We start from the raw sequence: 17,154 nt of genomic DNA, 5'->3' as shown, positions 1-17,154 counted from the left end.
TATCTCTGTGCATCTTTTTTCTTTCATCACATGCTTCAGGGGAAGTCAGCTGTAAAACCAGGAGTTTTGTTCCTGTAATGAGCTTTAGCTTTGTGTGAGGATGTAAGCCGTGTCAGAGTATGAGCAGAACTAGTCCCAGGTGCCAAGTAAAACTGCAATTATCCTACAACAGTGTTTAACAGTTTAAGCATTTACATATGCCTTGCAACTATGAAGTTGCTGTGAAGATGCTGCCAAAACCCCATCCAGAAGCAGAAGGAAGACTAGGACCTTCCAGATCAGATGTTCAGGAAAGAAGCTCAAGCTATCTCACAAGTATGAGCTCTAAGCTGCCTTCCACAAGTTCTTTTAATTGAGAAGCCTCAGCAACATCCTTGATCTTTGATCAAGGAAACTTTGATATCAGAATTTGCAGGCCTCCATTTAACCCTACCTCACTACTGCCAAGAAGTTGAGCTGCATCTATCTGTAGGCCCCATCTCTGTTCAGCAGTGACACAGGCTCAGTATAAGAAGCCGATCTGTCAGCTGCTATCCTAGGGTAGACTTCTGCTATATCCACAGCCGGGAATAGCAGCAGTTACCACTGGTTCTTTTGGAAGGTTCAGGTAATGACCTCGTAAAACAAGCAACTCACCAACATAGTGGAGCTTTTATGCAGACTCAGATGCAAAAACTTGATTTACAAGAAACCCTTAATTTCCTTACATGGTTCAGTATTTTGTTATTGAATATCCAATCAATAAAATACCTCTATTCCCACTATTGTTTTATTTTGTTGAAACAATATACAGCTTACCAGCTATGCGTCTGGGGGTAAAGGATGTTATTACACCACCCAGGAAGTAGATGAGACATAGCCAACACCGAAAACCAGACAGTGCCATCCCTGCAGGCCTCAAGATAGTGCTTTAAAGACAAAAATACTCCTTATTCACGTTTACTTTATCAAAGAGAAGGGCAAAAATATCCTACAGACAGATTCAGAAACTATGGTAATTCATCAGGTTTATGCATCAAATCACATTTCATGCAGAAACTATACATACAAATGAAAACATTGTCTAAAACATTTCATAACACATTGTTATTTGGGAGCAAACTTCAGCTTCAAACTACTCAGTTAGCAAAAATCCAGTTTCATTGTTATGTAATTAGTTGGCAAAGAGAGTATTGACTGCGACAAGTTTCAACCTGACTACACTTAGAACTAAGTAAAACCTCCACATTTAAAATACATTAGTTTACTGTATTTGGTCAAAAAGCTACAGATTCATCACATATATTTCCTCATAGAAGGTAAAATTTTCTAACAGTCCAACAGTAATGTCTTTGCCATTTCCCTTTCTAGGTTGATAGAGCAGGCTGTTAATGAAGGTGTTTTCCCCCAGTCCTCAAGCAGCTCTGAGCAGCAAGCCACTATTTTATCCTCAAGTTACCAATTTTATCTGTATTCCCACATTTTCAGTGTAAGCTCTACACTTTTTCATAGCTTCTGTTGACTTCTTAAGGATTTCTATGTTGGTGGGTTTTGTTGTTTTTTTTTTTTTTTTGCTTAAGCCAGACATTGAACTCTGGCATTATCATTCAAATCAATTATTTCTGGACTCATGAATGGACATAGTTGCTTTTTGAGGAGTAACACTGAAGTCACTCTCCTAGACTAACCATACCTGCTAAATCTCCTTGTGGAGATGCAGCTTGTATCAGCAGAACAGTGCTTTGCTTTTGCTGTAATAGTATACATCAATTCCTGGACACAGTGTTTTCACAGGATGAAAGCTATGCTTCACAGACTGCTGCCAGCATAGAAAAGCTGTGCACGCACACTTCTAAGCCGTATTAGGATGGCCTCTGGAGAAGACCTGGTAGTCAAGCAGCCCATTTTTCACTCTCCCCTCCCCCCCAATCCTGAGAAATTTCTCTGGTATTTTTTTCAGCAATGCTTCTCCCAGGGCACAATCAATCACACAATAACTATATGACACTTCTCAGAGCCGCAAAATATCATCACAGAACAAAGCAAGGTCTCTCTGCTTCCCACTCTTTGACAGCACTTTTTTTTTTTTTTAAAGTACATTCGAGAAAGTTTACATCCCATTAGACATTCAATTTCCTTTCTTTGCTTATTCTCAAGGCCTGCTATATTCTAGAGATACCACCATCTTTGGATTAAGAATGCTCCCTTCCCTTTTGCAATGAGCACCTTTGGTTTATTGTGTCCTGGACAGGTCATCTAGCAGGACAGACCGTTCACATCAGAAGTTTTCACAGCATTACTAACATCCACCCTAAAAAGAAAAGTCTGGAGCCTCAAAGTGGGCAAAGTGTCTGTAGCCACCTGAATTTAAATGACCTCAGTCTTCCAGAAAAAGGTCCAAATTAAAAACAGGACCATCTTTTCTCATTTCAGGTGTTGTTTTTTTTTTGTTTTTTTTTTTTTGTTTTTTTTTTTTTTTTTCATAATTTATACACAAAGTCCCCTAGGTTTGCTCAGCCACTTGGATAAACCCTAAAACATGGGAGTGTCCTCGAATCTGCAAGTTTTGGCTACAGTAGTCAGATGGCACAGATACAAACATTATGTTAATGCTAGTCTCTCGTTTTGCTCTTTTCCACTAAGGAAAAACCCCAACACCCACCTAGTTAGCCAACTGCACTTACAGTAATGTTCACATGAATTTTACAAAGACAAACAAAAGTAGCTTCAAAGAGCAACACCTCATAGATATCAGGTGGATTACACTCTAGGCCTTTCAGATGCTGGACCACCAAGGAAAAGAAAAAACTTGGAAATTCTGGATTAAATGAAATTAAGCCCAGAACACGAGTAAGATACTTGCTTTGAAAATCTGGCAAGGCTACCACTGCCATAATCTCTCAAGTATAGACAGATATATAGGCACTCTAACATCATTCTTCTTAACTTGGATGAGTTTATTTTGTATCTTATGAGAAGCCACTGTTTTGAAATAGAGGATGTTCCAGCATCTGTGATTCCCTGTGGAAATGTGGACTCTCACTCCTGTTTAGGGTAAGAGGAATTCTTTGCCTAACCCTTCACATCTCTTCTCACATCCACTGCTGAAGCCTACTACTAATAAAAGAAGTGCTAGTACACAAGAAGATTTAGTTCAATCACTTAGATGTAACAACATCAAGCATTTCATCTTCGTTTTGTGCCCCCGAAGCCTGCAAAGAAAAAAAAAAAAGTGTCAGCTCCACCACAGCCTTTCCACTGGGCTCTCTAGTTCTAAAAAGGCTAAAGGTGGCAAGTGAGTTGAGTTAAACCTATTCACCTAAGTAGAAGAGCAAGCAGCTGTGGGCTGACTGGCCTGAAATATATTCTATTCTTGCAGATCAGACAACCTGTTTTCTACAAAGAAATGTACACGTTTGTACACGTTTGCTGGAGAAGGGCATGTGCAGTGCACACCAAAGGGGAAAGCCTTAAACTAATGCACCTTGCAGATAAAGACAAACCTAGTACTGGTGGTACCATGTCCACTGTAGGCCTGCAGGGAGTTTCAAGCCCCACAGTGCTGCCCTACTTCCACAGGAAACAGAAATAAGGGACATTGTTACATGCCCACCTGTACCAACTGGTAAAATAAAACAAAGAATGCTTGTTGAACCTCAACTGACATCTGTGTAGTTTTGATAGGTCAAAGTCTCTTGAGCTTCAGGAAATTAAAAGGTCTTTTGCCTTACCAGAAGCAGTTCTGGTTCCTGAACTGCCACCTTGGGTGGAATTGCTTGACTGCCCATTCATTGGAGGTGCAGCTGTGGGATCTGTCCATGTACTGTAATATGGGGAACATGGCTGTGCTCTAATGAGAAACAGAGCAGAAGGAAGGCTTCATTAGTGACCTTACGAAAAATTAAGAAGTTACCATTCCATACAAGGGGGCTACATTTCTGAGAGAAAATTGTAAGCAGGCAGTTGTTTCAAGGCTGGAAATCTCCCTATTTAATGCAATTAACATGTTGAGAGCAAAGATACCAAGTATTGTCACACTAACATCTGTAGACTTTCCAAAGGAAATTAAACCTCAATCTTCAGGATAAGCAATTCTTACAATTGCAAATGAGAAAATTTTTCCCTCTGAAATCCTGACCTTAGATTCTGTCAGACAAGAAAGTAGATTTGACATCTGAAGCTTAAATGTATTTTGGCAACACCTATATCCCAGCGATGTAAGACAAAAGAAAACATCCCTCTGTTCTGTTAACTATTTTGAAAAGGTTGTATCAGTAAGACTAGCATATCATGACCTTTGACTCACTGATTTAAATTACTTGCTTCTATGGATATGGAATTTCCTGCTGTTGAAATGTACAAAAAGCCATCTCATACTATCTGGCACCAGCATTTTCAGGCACATCATCTCAAACAACTGAAAACAAATAAAATAAGTGGACCAAAGACTGTTTTAAAAGAAAAGAAGCCCAAGTTAGGAAGCTTGTTCATGTATTTGGACTTAAATATTCAGTCAGGCCTCTAATCTTAAGCAATAAGAGGTAGCTATTGAAATGGGGTGTGTGTGTGAAAATCAAGGAACCAACCTGTATGTAGATAATACATAAATACAATGCTTAAACACGAGAGTCCCATTTTTAAGACTTAAGAAATATCAAGTCAATAAAACCTTTAAGACATTATACTTTTTAAGACTTCTTTGTAGGGTTACTATAATAAAACAAGGTCATAGAATCATGGAATCATTTTGGTTGGAAAGGACCTTTAAGATCATCAAATCCAAGATAAGACCTTTCAACTCCTAAAGCTCTATGCAAAGTGAATTCATAGATAATTTCTACTGCTGATGGCATCACCATCCCAGTTTCATCCTGATTGACTATGAGATCAAGACTGCACATTGGACACTTCAGAAATCCTCTTACATCCCAAGTTTTTACTTCCTTACAAACAGGCAATCCTGATAAGGATTCTGCCATTACCAAAAAAACCTTACAGTGGAGGAAGATGTTTTAACACACTCCTGTCCACATGATCTTAGTCCCAAACTTTCAATATAAAAAAAGTATGTGGTTATATTTAATATGTTACATTACTGCATTCCTACAGGATTAGACTTAATACACATACAGTTATTTGAAGAACAGAGGAAACTGCTTGCGCCCTAAAGATTCCCTGCAGGAGCCACATATTTTCTCTAGTGAAACCTAAAATGGCAGCAATTGCTCCCTTTAAACTGTTTATCTAAAAATTATGCATTTTAAATGTTTTAAAGTGTTTAGCAAATCTGACCAGCAGATGTTTACTCCAGCACTGAAACTGCTTTTGAATGCTGTTTGTGTTATGCTTTTCCAAAATACAACATACATGTGACCTATCAGTCCTTTGGAAAACCACACCTCTTGGATTTCCATATATGGGGCATTAGGAAACTGTAGATTAAAGGCTGTTTAATCTGACCACATTGAGTATCACAGAAGACCAGCTGCCATCCAGACTGACTTTAGGAGAGATGACACTGATACAAGAGACCTATCTACAGACAGTTTTATGCTTAGTATTATTACCTGTGTTTTAAGGCAGTCTGCAGATGGATTGCTTAAATGCTCATTTTAAATTTGGAGGCCATCATGCCACATCAGAGTAATCAGATAAAGCAGAATGAAGTACCTCAGTCCTCCCAATTCTTCTTCCCCAGAAACGTGTTTAAAATCTCTGCTGCTGGAGCTAGAGATTGCTCCTCAAAATTGTTCTAGAGGTAGGATTTTATAGCTTGAATGATACAGGCCTCAAAGCTTAGAAACAATATAAACACAGTACATGGCACAACCCCATAAAGCATAAATACTTAAAATCTGATAGCATACATGTTTTACCTGTGACTGCCAGCCAAGTAGCCTAGCAAGCCTCCTGCTCCTAATCCAGTCCAAAATCCTGGTCCTGAATTGGTTCCATGATGGGAATGAGTCCCAAAGCTGTTGCCTTCTTAAACAAAATGAAAATGGAAAACATATCAGTTAGTGGCACCTAATTCTTAGGCCAGCTGTTGCAACAAGGCTCTTCCCTAATAAAGATAATGGAAAATTAGACAATAAACTCATCCTGATTTCAGCAGATTCTTGATCAAGCTTAACTTGAAAGGCCTCTGTTCAGAAAGCAGGAAGAAACATAGAAACGAACACTGATATAAAGAGCTTTATATTAAAAATTAGCTTCCACTCAATCTCACAGCCCTGATGTTTGCAAAACATGGCAAAGAGTCCCTGCCTGCAGATTTATAAACAGGCAAGTTAAATGAAAAATAGAGAAGGAAATGAAGAAAGAATAATCTGCTCCGGGTCCCATAGCAGGCCAGAAGCAGACACAGGAACAGAAATCAAGTACATAAGACCAAACAGTGAACTAGCCACTAAGACACACAGCTTCTAATCTCACTCAGAACAGCTGCACATTTTGAGTAACAGTGGCTCAGTCTAATGGCTAACATTACTTTGTATTGTTTCTGGTAATCCCAGTCTGGTTATTTGTTATCAAAAGACATGCTAACTGCAATCACATTGCAAAGTTTTTATTATGCATGAGTCACCAAGCTTGACAAATACCTGATGAAACTGCAAGCATATGAAGCGGGTTGTGGGGGGAGGAGAGTCACAGATTTTTTACCTGTGACCTTCATAACATGAGGTTCTGACTCAGAACCAAACATCTTCCATTTAGAATTAAAAAAAGAAAATGCAAAACCAAAGTAGAGTCATTTTCTGGTCTAGAGAAAAACACAGATGCAAGAATAAGCTCAACCACAGGTTTAACACATAAGGAAGTGTAAAAGGCAAGGACTGAAGATAACATTAGAGTCTCCCTGAAATATGCCCACCTAACAAGTGGACCAGAGATTTTGTATGTAAAAGTTATACAGGGCCTGGTTGGTCTTCAAATTGGTGTGGATTGTTTGAAGTCATGGAAGATAAAAAAACCCATTTAAATAATTGGTTTAAGTCTACATTGGATTTGACTTTGAATTTCATTTTGAATGCATTGGGAGAAAGATAAACTGTCATTGGGATGATATACCCATTAAACTATGCTGATTTGGAACAAAAAAAAAAAAAGTACTTCATTTACTGCAAAAACAATGTTAATCAGGGAGATTAACCAACTCATTTGTTCAAAAGCACCATGGCTGAACGTTGACTCAGAAAACTCTTTTTGTTGAAATATCTAGAGTAAATATTAAGGATCATGTAAAACCACTAACAGAGAAAAAGTAGAATTTAATTAAGATAGGCTAGCTAAACAAGTTTCACAGGACACATTCTGCATGTTAAGAGGATTTAAAATGAGGCAAAGTAAATATTAACAGCAATAAGTGAACAACATTGCTTTTCATTACCGTCCAGATTTTCAGAGACTAATAATGCATCCCTGGAACACATGGACATACACACTCAGAGATGTGCTTTTGCTCCAGTGCCAAAATTTAAGACGGCCACTAAATTCATGAAGTAGCATAACACTTAATATTTTTAAGCTGGCCCCACATTCAAGAGGTTTTCCTCCTTACTCTGTTTGAAATCTAAGGAGAAATCATTGACACTCATAAAAAAATGCCATAAATTAAGCCTTACATGGCTACCAATGTGCATTTTAAGTGTCTCAATTGTCAGTAATCATCATGAAAACACATTTTCAAGGCCCTACCCTTGCTAGATTTCAGATTCCTCCAGTGAAAAATGCATTGGTGCAATTAATTGAACAGGACAGGAAAAAAGAAAGTAACTCTTCACCCTGTTCTGCTGGCACCCAGTGTGACAGAGCCCTGTGTTATAACCAGGGCTCTTAGTAATTACCACAAGAACACCAGTGGCAAGTGGCAGGCCCACACAAGGTCACAGATGCACACACGGCATAGACAGACTGTCTGAGGTCTGAATTAACTACGTGGAAACCAATTTGCAAAGCCACTAGTAATACAGAAGCAGAACCCCTTTAATTTTCTGCTGCAGGTACATCTGAAAGTTTCTGCTGCACATGCCCTACACAAGGGTATCCAAAAGAGTTATACTGGCACCCTCTGTTGGCCAAGTGGCTTGAGCAAACCTGGAAGAAAGCATTAACAAGCACTACTAAAATGTAAGTTTTTGACTAAAGAAACTTAATTCTTGCTATTTACTTGATAGAACCCCTTCTCTATATCACAAAACAAAACAAACAACAACAACAAAAAGATGGAGATGATGTAACTTGTCAGAATATAATTTTAGTTCCAGTGCTGTGAGCATCTCACATGTTCACAGGGTTAAACGACTTGGTCAGACACCAGATGAATAACATTTATTTCCCTTAGACACTTTGACCATCTAAGGCAGACCATTTATTAAGTGGCAAAAGCCATCAGTTTTCTGGAAAAAGTTCACTCCTCCTAGCAGCAGCCTTGCCACTGCTTATTTAATTTCCAACTTCAGATGAAAGACACCACACGATTCAGGTGCTGCACTCCTAATGATAGTTCACAGACACTGTACTCAGCTCTGGGAACCAAATCTTTCAACCGCTGGGACTACACTGAGGCACCTGTTGAACAGGACTGGTACATGATACTCAACTCCATCAACTGTTTTGTGAATGAAATCAGGGGTCAGGTAGCCCAATGGCTCAAAGACCCTTCTGTAAAGTTTCAAAGCGCTTCTTTGGCATAAGTTTGTTTCCATCGGCATGAGACTATTCTCTCTTCCAGATTACTAATGAAAATTATTCTTGCCTGTCACAACCCTCCTATTTCACAGAGTATGAAAAGAATGCTTGCAGAGCATGGGGAGATGGATTTTCAAAGGTTCAAAGGGCAGCTTGCTACATAGCCTGCCCAGAAGGTCTGTGGGAAAAACCAAGTTCTTATTTCCACTTTTGAACAAAGAACAGAATGCAGACTCTGCAGCCAATTCAGCAGGGTCAACTGCCAATGCATTGGTTTCAAGCCTATCCCACCCACGCCTACTGCAGATAAAATAGTACAATCCTGCTTGCTCTTTTGGGTACTATAAATGGCTTAGAGCCCTACCTGTGAAGCTGGACTTAAAACCAGGAGGAGGAGGTGCCTGCTGACTCTGCCAGGAAGGCCTAGTGAATCCATCACTGTCACCAAACCTCTGCTGAGGCTGCTGGTTACTGAGGAAGAGCTTGTATACTCCAAAAGCAAGACACAGAAGAATAATTAAAACAATCGCTCCGGCACCAGAATCAGAAGAATCCTTCCTTGACTGGTAATAGCTAGAGCCAAAGCTTCCAGAGTTCTTCACTCTCCTTTCACCTTCCTCAGTCAGCTCTAGCCTGAACAGCAAACTACAGGAGCCTCTTAAGATGTAAGGATCATCCGGATAATCATAGCCTTCACAACTCACTTCGATTTGTCCAAAACGGCAGGTGTTTTCCAAGTCTGCTTTGCACTGCCACTGAAAAAATAAACACAATACAGAGTAAAACCTCCTGCTCCAGAGATGAAAATACCTGTCTGCTTCCCCAAATATGTTCTGAAATAAAGCTGTAATTGCTAAAAAAAAATAATAATCCTCTAAAATGCCACAGGGTAAGAAACTTCTGAGCGCTCTTATTTTTAAAAGGACTAAACTGTTTCTTAAAATCTTAAAAGTTAAAAAAATCCAATCTTTCAGAACACAGAAGTTACGATGCTGGAAGATTTTGGTTTTCTTCACTGAACAGGCTTTTCAAGTATCTCTTCTTTAGGTATAGGACTACTTCTGAAAATAACCTGTACCCTGTGCAACAGTTACTTAACAAATGCCTGTCCCGCCTAAACTAGATGGCAGCTACAAAAACATAATGTGGAAGCCTGAAATCCAGTGCACCTGATTCCATTTGTGTCCATGAAGAAATCAAAAGAAATTGGGACAGACATCTTTAGGCATTCATATGCAATGCTTAACAATCAGATAGCGATTCTACAGTTGAACACCTGCAAATTTCTCAGTCTCACATTTCCCTGAAGTATCTGAACTTAGGTATTGCCTCTATCTGCAAGTGACACATGGGGAGGGTGTGTAGAAAATAAAAAGAAAAAAGAGAAGTAGTTTCTAAATTAATAATACAGGACAGCAGTACCAATTGCCAATTAAAATTTGGTGGTATTTTTACAATACTGTATCAGTTTTAACAACAATCTTCAGCCTTGACTCCTAGTTAATCTCTTGGCAAAAGCCTAGGTAATAGCTAACAAAGTAAGAAATACATGACTAGTACTGATGTACTAACATGCAAGAGGAAGTCACGTAAGTCTGAAATTTAGTTTTTAAAAGGTAGAGCTGGAGTGATTCAAATATGTATAGGCCCTTTGACTCCAGTAAAAATTGGAAATCCACGCAGCAATATCAAAGCAAGAGCATCCTCTGGGGCTCACGAGAGTTTGACTTTACAAAGTCGAGCAACCTTTTAATTAAAGCCAGAGAAGGTTTGCTATGCAGTGTTATTACACTAGAGACTTCAGGGAACTTTCAAAGATATACCTACAGTAGTTCTGGAAAATCCAAACTCAAAGAGTATTCAGGTTAAGTTTTAGATGTCAAAGGTCCTCTAACAAAAAGCAAACTGAACTGACACTCTAGCCCGTTACTCTTTTCTCCTTCAGAAGTTACTAAGGCAGGGGGAAGACGATTTCATTAAACGTTTAACCAGCTTCAAACAGTTACCTGTACATCATAGCCGTCCCAACCTTTGTTGTAACACTGAACGGCCACAGGGACACGGGAACATCCGGCAGTGCCTCCTGTGCACTGTAACTGAGGGACCGCAGCGGTCCGCCGGGACGTTGTGTACTGACCTCTGTGGAGAGTGAGCACCTGCACCTCCCTCAGCAGAACCCGCCCTGAAACAGGTAGCACAAAGCTCAGTGTCTGTCCCGACGCGTTCCCCCTCGCCACAAGGGCCCCCCTTTGGGAAAAGGCCGACAATCCAACGGACGCGACGGCGTGCTTCTTCAAGAGGCGAAGCTCTGGGAAGGACCAGACGCGCAGAGGGAAACATGTCAGAGGGGGCTCCGGATTATTCCTCTCAGAGCGTACAGCCACCCCTGACCGCACGGCGGGATTACTGCTGCGGCACAGGCCGACTTAACGGCAGCCGAAAACAAAAGCCCTCCCGGGCGCGGGCGCGGGCCCCGGCACGGCCCCCCCCCCGCCCCGGTACCAGGCCGCCGCTAAACCGGCAGCGCTCGGCCGCGACAAGCCGCCGCGCCCCCGCCCCGGTGACGGGAGAGGCGGAAGGGGCAGCTAAGGGCCTAGCCGAGACATACCCCGCCCCAGGGATCTCACCCGGCTGGTCCCAGCACCGCGCGGGGCCCGCGGCCGCGCAGAGGAGGAGCAAGCAGAGCGCAGGGGAGGCCGCGGCCCACCCGGCGGCCGCCATAACAGACAGCCCTAGCGTAATTCGACTCTCTTCTCCGGGCACGGCGCCTTCCATTGGCTGATCTTACCGGAAGGGGCGGAGCCCGAGGAAGAGCATGCGCACCGCGGGGCCGCCCTGACGCCCCGCCCTAGTAGCCCTCAGGGCCAATGGGCGGCGAGGGAGTGGAGCGGAGCGGAGAGAAGCGGAAGGGCCGCTTGCTTCGAGTGATGTCGCGGCAGCTTCCCGCGCTTCGGGGAGGGGGCGGCGCTGCCGCCGTGGGCCCTTCACGCGCGCGCCGCGGAGCGCGCGTCACGTGGCAGGAGCAGCGAGGAGAGCGGGCGGGGCACTCCTGGCGCCTGCGCTTTCCCCTTTCCCCCCCCCCCCTTCCCGGAAGCGGCTCCCTCCCGCTGCCAGTTCCGCTTCCCGGCGCGCGCCCCTCCGCCGGTGCGGCTCGCGGGACGGGCGGTGCCATGGCCGGCATCAAAGGTGGGCGGGGGCGGGGCGGTTCCGCTGGCAACGGCGGCGCGGCGTCTTCCCCTTCCCCCCCCCCCCCCCCCCCCCGGGCTGCCCCGGTGGGCCCCGCCGCCTGTCCGAGGCCTTTACGGCGGCCGGGGAGGGGCGAAGGGGGGGAGGGAGGGCGGGCGGCCCCGGGGAGGCCCGGCGGGGCGGCTGTGGTGGGGTCGGGACGGGAGGGGATGGGAGTGGGCCGTCCATCCATCCGTCCGTCCGTCCGTCCGTCCTCCCTCCCGTCCGTCCTCGGGCGGGGGGGGCCAGCAGCGCGGCGGGAGCCGGCCAGAGCCCCGGGAGGGGAGGTGGGCTCCCCGCGGGGCCGCCCGCCCTGCCACCCCCCCCCCTTCCCGGTCCCCCGTGGGGAGCTCTGCCTGGCGGGGGCGGGGGGAGAAGGCGGGTCGGCGGCCGCCTTGAGCCGAAGGGCCGTGGCGGGTGTTGTGGGCAGCGCGTTGGAGCGGCCGGCTGTTTGTGTTCTCCTTGCAGCCTTGATCAGCCTGTCCTTCGGGGGAGCGGTCGGACTGATGTTCCTGATGCTGGGATGTGCCCTTCCCCAGTACAAGTAACGTCCGCTCTCCTGTTCTTCGCGGCTTGTTTCGCACCTCTGTAGTTCCACGATAGTTTGGCTTTCGTCACTGCGGGCTGATAAGTCCTCTGCGTGTAGGAGGGTTTGGGGGGGGCGGGGGAGGGGGCGGTTTGGCTTCAGAAGGTCGGGGCGGGGAAAAAAAGACCACCCAGGAGCTAATTCACCATAAAAGTGAAGGCAACAATAGGGAAATTACCAGGCCTGGCTGCAGCCCGTTAAAGAACGCGCTGTCCTGATGCCTGTCCCGTACTGTCCCTCTGCAGCTGATAAGCAGATAGCATCTCCTGACGTAGAGAGCAAGTGTGTACCATCAAAGAAGTGTTTGCATTTTCTCTGGCTGCTTGGTGGTAGCTGGGCTGTCGGTGACTGTCAGGTGGGCCCTTGGCTGCGTACCGTGCTCGGTAACGCAGCGTCTGGAGTGACTGCAGCTGCTGTTGGTACTTTTGGTCTGTTCATTCCCATCGCTCAGTTTCCAGGAGATGTGAGGTAGTAGACCAAAAGCGCACAAATTAGGCCTGTGGCTTTGACCCTTCACGAGTGAATGCTGACTTTACAGAAAATCTTTTAAATCGACCTGTTTAATGTTAAACGAATATCGGATATCCTGCTGATAGTGACATTAGTGGCTGTGAATTGCAGTTCTCTATACATATGACTAGCTTTCTTATGCCAGCTTTCTTTTGTTATAAAACCAGGGCTGGTTACAAACCCTTAGGAGGGAGATCATCATGCAGTCACCCTTCAAACAATGCAATAGTTTTATTGAAACAATGAGCAGCTGCATTGGTGTGTCTGAGAAATCCAGTCTGGCGAGCTGCAAGCAATAGAAGAAAATGTCACCAAATATGCTGGTGTAATTTTTGCACATTTTTGTTGGTTGCATTCAGATTTTAACAAAAAAGTCTCAGTGCCCCATGGTGGCTGAGCAGTGGCTGAGGACAACACTGTGTTCAGTGTATGTGCACTGAAAGCTTACAGGCAAAACGACGTGAGGGGTCTACAAAGGTATCTCTGCAATACTTAAGTAAAGCTGACAGGTTAAAGTTAAGAGTTAAGCTCATCTTGCGAGGTGGCATTAGATTTAGGCTTGCTTAGTGAAATCTTGCTTCAAGAATATCCTGTTAGCGAGCTCTCTGCTGCTGGCATTGAGGTCAGCTGAAGCTGCTCACAAACATGGTCTGTCAGATTAATGTCAGCTTGTTCCAAAGTGAAGGATTTGCTTTCTGTGGGCTTGTGCTTGTCTTTCCCAAATGTGGATGCTGGATGGGGAAGATGCCTTGCGCTGATTTTAGGAAGAACAGGAAGGAAATCAAGTTAACTTTAACTTTTCTTCTTTCTTTTTCAGCCAGTACTGGCCACTGTTTGTTCTGTTTTTTTACATCCTTTCTCCTATCCCGTACTGCATAGCAAGAAGATTAGTAGATGACACAGATGCTACAAGTAATGCCTGCAAGGAGCTAGCAATATTTCTTACAACAGGCATTGTTGTCTCAGCATTTGGGCTACCGATAGTGTTTGCGAGAGCAGAACTGGTTAGTAATATTTCAATCTTTTTTTTTTCCTAGAAAGCTTTGTTCTGTATTTTTAGTGAAGGTAAAGCTCTCGCGCACTAAGCAACTCTTATAAATACGTACTTAAGATGCTGTTGTGGTTTAACCCCAGCCAGCAACTAAGCACCAAGCAGCCGCTCGCTCACTTCCCCCACCCACCCAGTGGGATGGGGGAGAGAATTGAAAGAAAATAAAACTCGTGGGCTGAGATAAAGACAGTTTAATAGGATAGAAAGGAAGAAAATAATAATGATAACGATAATGAAATGACAACAGTAAGAATTGGAATATACAGAACAAGTGATGCACAATGCAATTGCTCACCACTTGCCGACCAATGCCCAGTTAGTTCCCGAGCAGCGATCTGCGTGCCCCCCCAGCCCCCAGCCAACTCCCCCCAGTTTATATACTGGGCGTGATGCTACATGGTATGGAATACACCGTTGGCCACTTTGGGTCAGGTGCCCTGGCTGTGTCCCCTCCCAACTTCTTGTGCCCCTCCAGCCTTCTTGCTGGCTGGGCATGAGAAGCTGCAAAATCCTTGACTCACCAACTGAAAACATCAGCGTGTTATCAACATTCTTCTCATACTGAACCCAAAACATAGCACTGTACCAGCTACTAGGAAGAAAATTAACTCTATCCCAGCCAAAACCAGGACAGATGCTTGCAATGCAAACAGACTAAGAGTTATTTTGGCAAGAAAAACTGATACTAGAAATGGAAGTATGGCAAAATGAAATGTTGTGATTGCCAATTGCTCTGCATTGTCATGGAATAAATGCTAACATCCTATATGCAATGCAGAGAAAATGAGATAGGAAATAGTGTGAAAACTTAACAGGCAAGTAACCAAATATAAAAATGTATAGACTATTTTGATGGCAATTTGTGGAGTGGTTGGGCTAAAGCAGCATGAATAAACAATGCATTTTTGCACTCACTGTAAGTGATACGTGGTGTTATTTTTTTTAACCTTCTGAGTTGTCATTACATCCTTCCCAGTATACGGCTTTTCACTAAAATCCCTTAAAAGATGACCTTATTTGTGTGAATTTCAGAGAGCATTACTAAGTTAAAAAACATGGAGTGCACTTCCCTAAAAATGTCTTTAGGCCAGAACAGTTCAGATGGTTGGTTTGAATGCCTCACACCCTCTGACTAACCCACTTACTCTCCCTGGAAAACAGTCACCTCCTTTTTTGTTACTGGGATATCTGCTGGCATTTTGAAGAGGTGCATCCTTAAACGTCAGTTTAAAAAAGTCTTATAGTGTGGTTAGCAAGTATAGCTGGGCTGCAGATGTGTTTGATGCTGTTGCTTAGGCTTACTTTACTATTTTTGGATGTTACAGCAAAACAGCTGTGCCTGCTAGTCAGCACTTTGAAGAAGAAACTTGCAGTGCTGCTTGGCTAACTGAATTGTTTGATTTTTTGGGGGTAAACCCAGCCTTCTTGGTGTAACCACAAATAATGAGATACCAACTTCTCTCATCGTGGACCTGTTGCTGAACTTTGTCTGTAATGTGACATTAAGATGTTACCTTTTGTCTTGTCAGTATTTGGCTCAAAACGTGTCTTAACTAAATTCCCCTTGTTCACAGATTTACTGGGGCGCATGTGCACTTGTTCTTACGGGGAATACAGTCATCTTTGCCACGATCCTAGGATTTTTCTTGGTCTTTGGCAGCAATGACGACTTCAGCTGGCAGCAGTGGTGAAAGGAAGATAAGAGAACTATCACAGGCATCTTGTCATGCAGTGGCCATCCATACAAATGAGAGAATGGGCAATAAAGAGAAGTAGCATAGCAAGCCTCTTGAGTATTCTAGATGCTCCTTTTCACCTTGTTCGTTCTGAGTGTACTACTGTTGCTGACAAGGTTTCTACGTTTTTACGAAGTGGAGAGATGATTGATTTCATTTTTACCTATGGTATGTTTTTAGGTGCTCTCTTGGTTTAAGATTGTCATCCTTCTGTCCGGTGTTTATGTGAAGCTTTAAATCTGGAACAAGAACATTTAAATGTGGTTTCAAAGAAGATTTGAAGTTGGATTTTGTGTTGTTTTTTTTTTTTTTTTTAAAGTTAAGCATTAATATTATGTTTCAAAATAACTTTTGTTATATAGTGATTAAGTTATATACAAGCTGAATGGAGGTAAGAGATTGTGCACCACCATTGTCAATTACCAGATCAATAGATTGTTGCTGTATTTCAGCAGAGGCAAGGCGGGGAGTACCAGTTGCAGATTTTTCTTCTGCCCATACCTCAAACTGGATGATGAATGTTGATAGCCTTCATTTCAGGAGAAGGCTGAGGAGCAGGTAGAGTTATTTGGGAGAAGTCCTAAATTTTAACACCGCTACCACTTTTACCTGCTTTCTTATCAATTCTTGTGTGGATGTGATATTCAAATACTCTGTAAATGTACTGATGCTATGACATACAAAACTAAAGTGTATTGTAGGGGAAGGGAAAATGATGTTTAAATTCCATTTTTTAAAAAAATATCTTTTGAACTCTTTCTATTTATAAGTATTGTATGGTTTTGAACTTTTATGTCAACTTTTTACCAGATGGTAAAATGTTCATTTATGGAACTACTGGTCTGTGTTAATTTGAAGCATATACAAAGCTATTTCCTCTTTCCCCTTTTTAATTTATTTTATACATAGTATATATATATAATAAAACAGCTTTTCAAATGTAGATTAAAACATTGTGTTAAACTTGTCTAAGAACGTTTTGAGTTTTGTCCCCCCCCCCAGCTGGCGCCCCCTTCACACAATGCAGTTGAGGCATGACTTTTTTGGAAGTCACTGGCTGAACTGTTTCACTGACTTTTTAAGTTCTTATGCACTATTGGTTAATAGGATTTAATGTTATGTCTGTAACTGTAGCTTGTGTTCTGTAAGATTGCACATGTAGCTTCAAATACTTAAGACAAGTTTTCTGCATACCTCTCAATTGTCTGGATTTTTCATTTAAAGAAATCTGCCATTGGACATTCCATCACGAGATAGTTGATGAGTGCCAGTTAATCAGGTTTGATTGTACCACATGCAGTGATAAACTTGACCAAACATACTTCTAAACTATCTATTTGTTTGATTCTTTAGAAAAAGTCTAGGAAACTTCCTGT

General features: G+C 43.0%; 2 protein-coding genes across 4 annotated transcripts; one reads left to right on the top strand and one right to left on the bottom strand.

The window, feature by feature from the left end:
• Positions 1-747: 747 nt before the first annotated feature.
• Positions 748-11,460, bottom strand: SARAF (store-operated calcium entry associated regulatory factor). Of its 2 annotated transcripts, none has more exons than XM_049814625.1 (6): positions 11,298-11,460; positions 10,677-10,852; positions 9,035-9,425; positions 5,856-5,964; positions 3,711-3,829; positions 748-3,191 (listed from the first exon to the last, which is right to left on the bottom strand). In XM_049814625.1, the coding sequence occupies exons 1-6, from the start codon at positions 11,443-11,445 to the stop codon at positions 3,166-3,168; spliced, it is 969 nt and encodes a 322-aa protein (XP_049670582.1). In that variant the 5' UTR covers positions 11,446-11,460; the 3' UTR covers positions 748-3,165. The 2 variants fall into 2 exon arrangements, with proteins under 2 accessions (XP_049670582.1, XP_049670583.1); XM_049814626.1 differs by having other exon boundaries at positions 5,856-5,961.
• A 123-nt stretch (positions 11,461-11,583) lies between these two features.
• Positions 11,584-17,121, top strand: LEPROTL1 (leptin receptor overlapping transcript like 1). Of its 2 annotated transcripts, XM_049814640.1 has the most exons (4): positions 11,726-11,856; positions 12,364-12,439; positions 13,809-13,995; positions 15,617-17,121. In XM_049814640.1, the coding sequence occupies exons 1-4, from the start codon at positions 11,841-11,843 to the stop codon at positions 15,731-15,733; spliced, it is 396 nt and encodes a 131-aa protein (XP_049670597.1). In that variant the 5' UTR covers positions 11,726-11,840; the 3' UTR covers positions 15,734-17,121. The 2 variants fall into 2 exon arrangements, with proteins under 2 accessions (XP_049670598.1, XP_049670597.1); XM_049814641.1 differs by lacking the exon at positions 13,809-13,995 and having other exon boundaries at positions 11,584-11,856; positions 15,617-15,722.
• Positions 17,122-17,154: the final 33 nt, after the last annotated feature.

Source organism: Accipiter gentilis, chromosome 12 (assembly GCF_929443795.1).
Source record: "Accipiter gentilis chromosome 12, bAccGen1.1, whole genome shotgun sequence".
Lineage (NCBI taxonomy): Eukaryota > Metazoa > Chordata > Aves > Accipitriformes > Accipitridae > Astur > Astur gentilis.
This window is presented reverse-complemented; position numbering and strand designations above follow the sequence as displayed.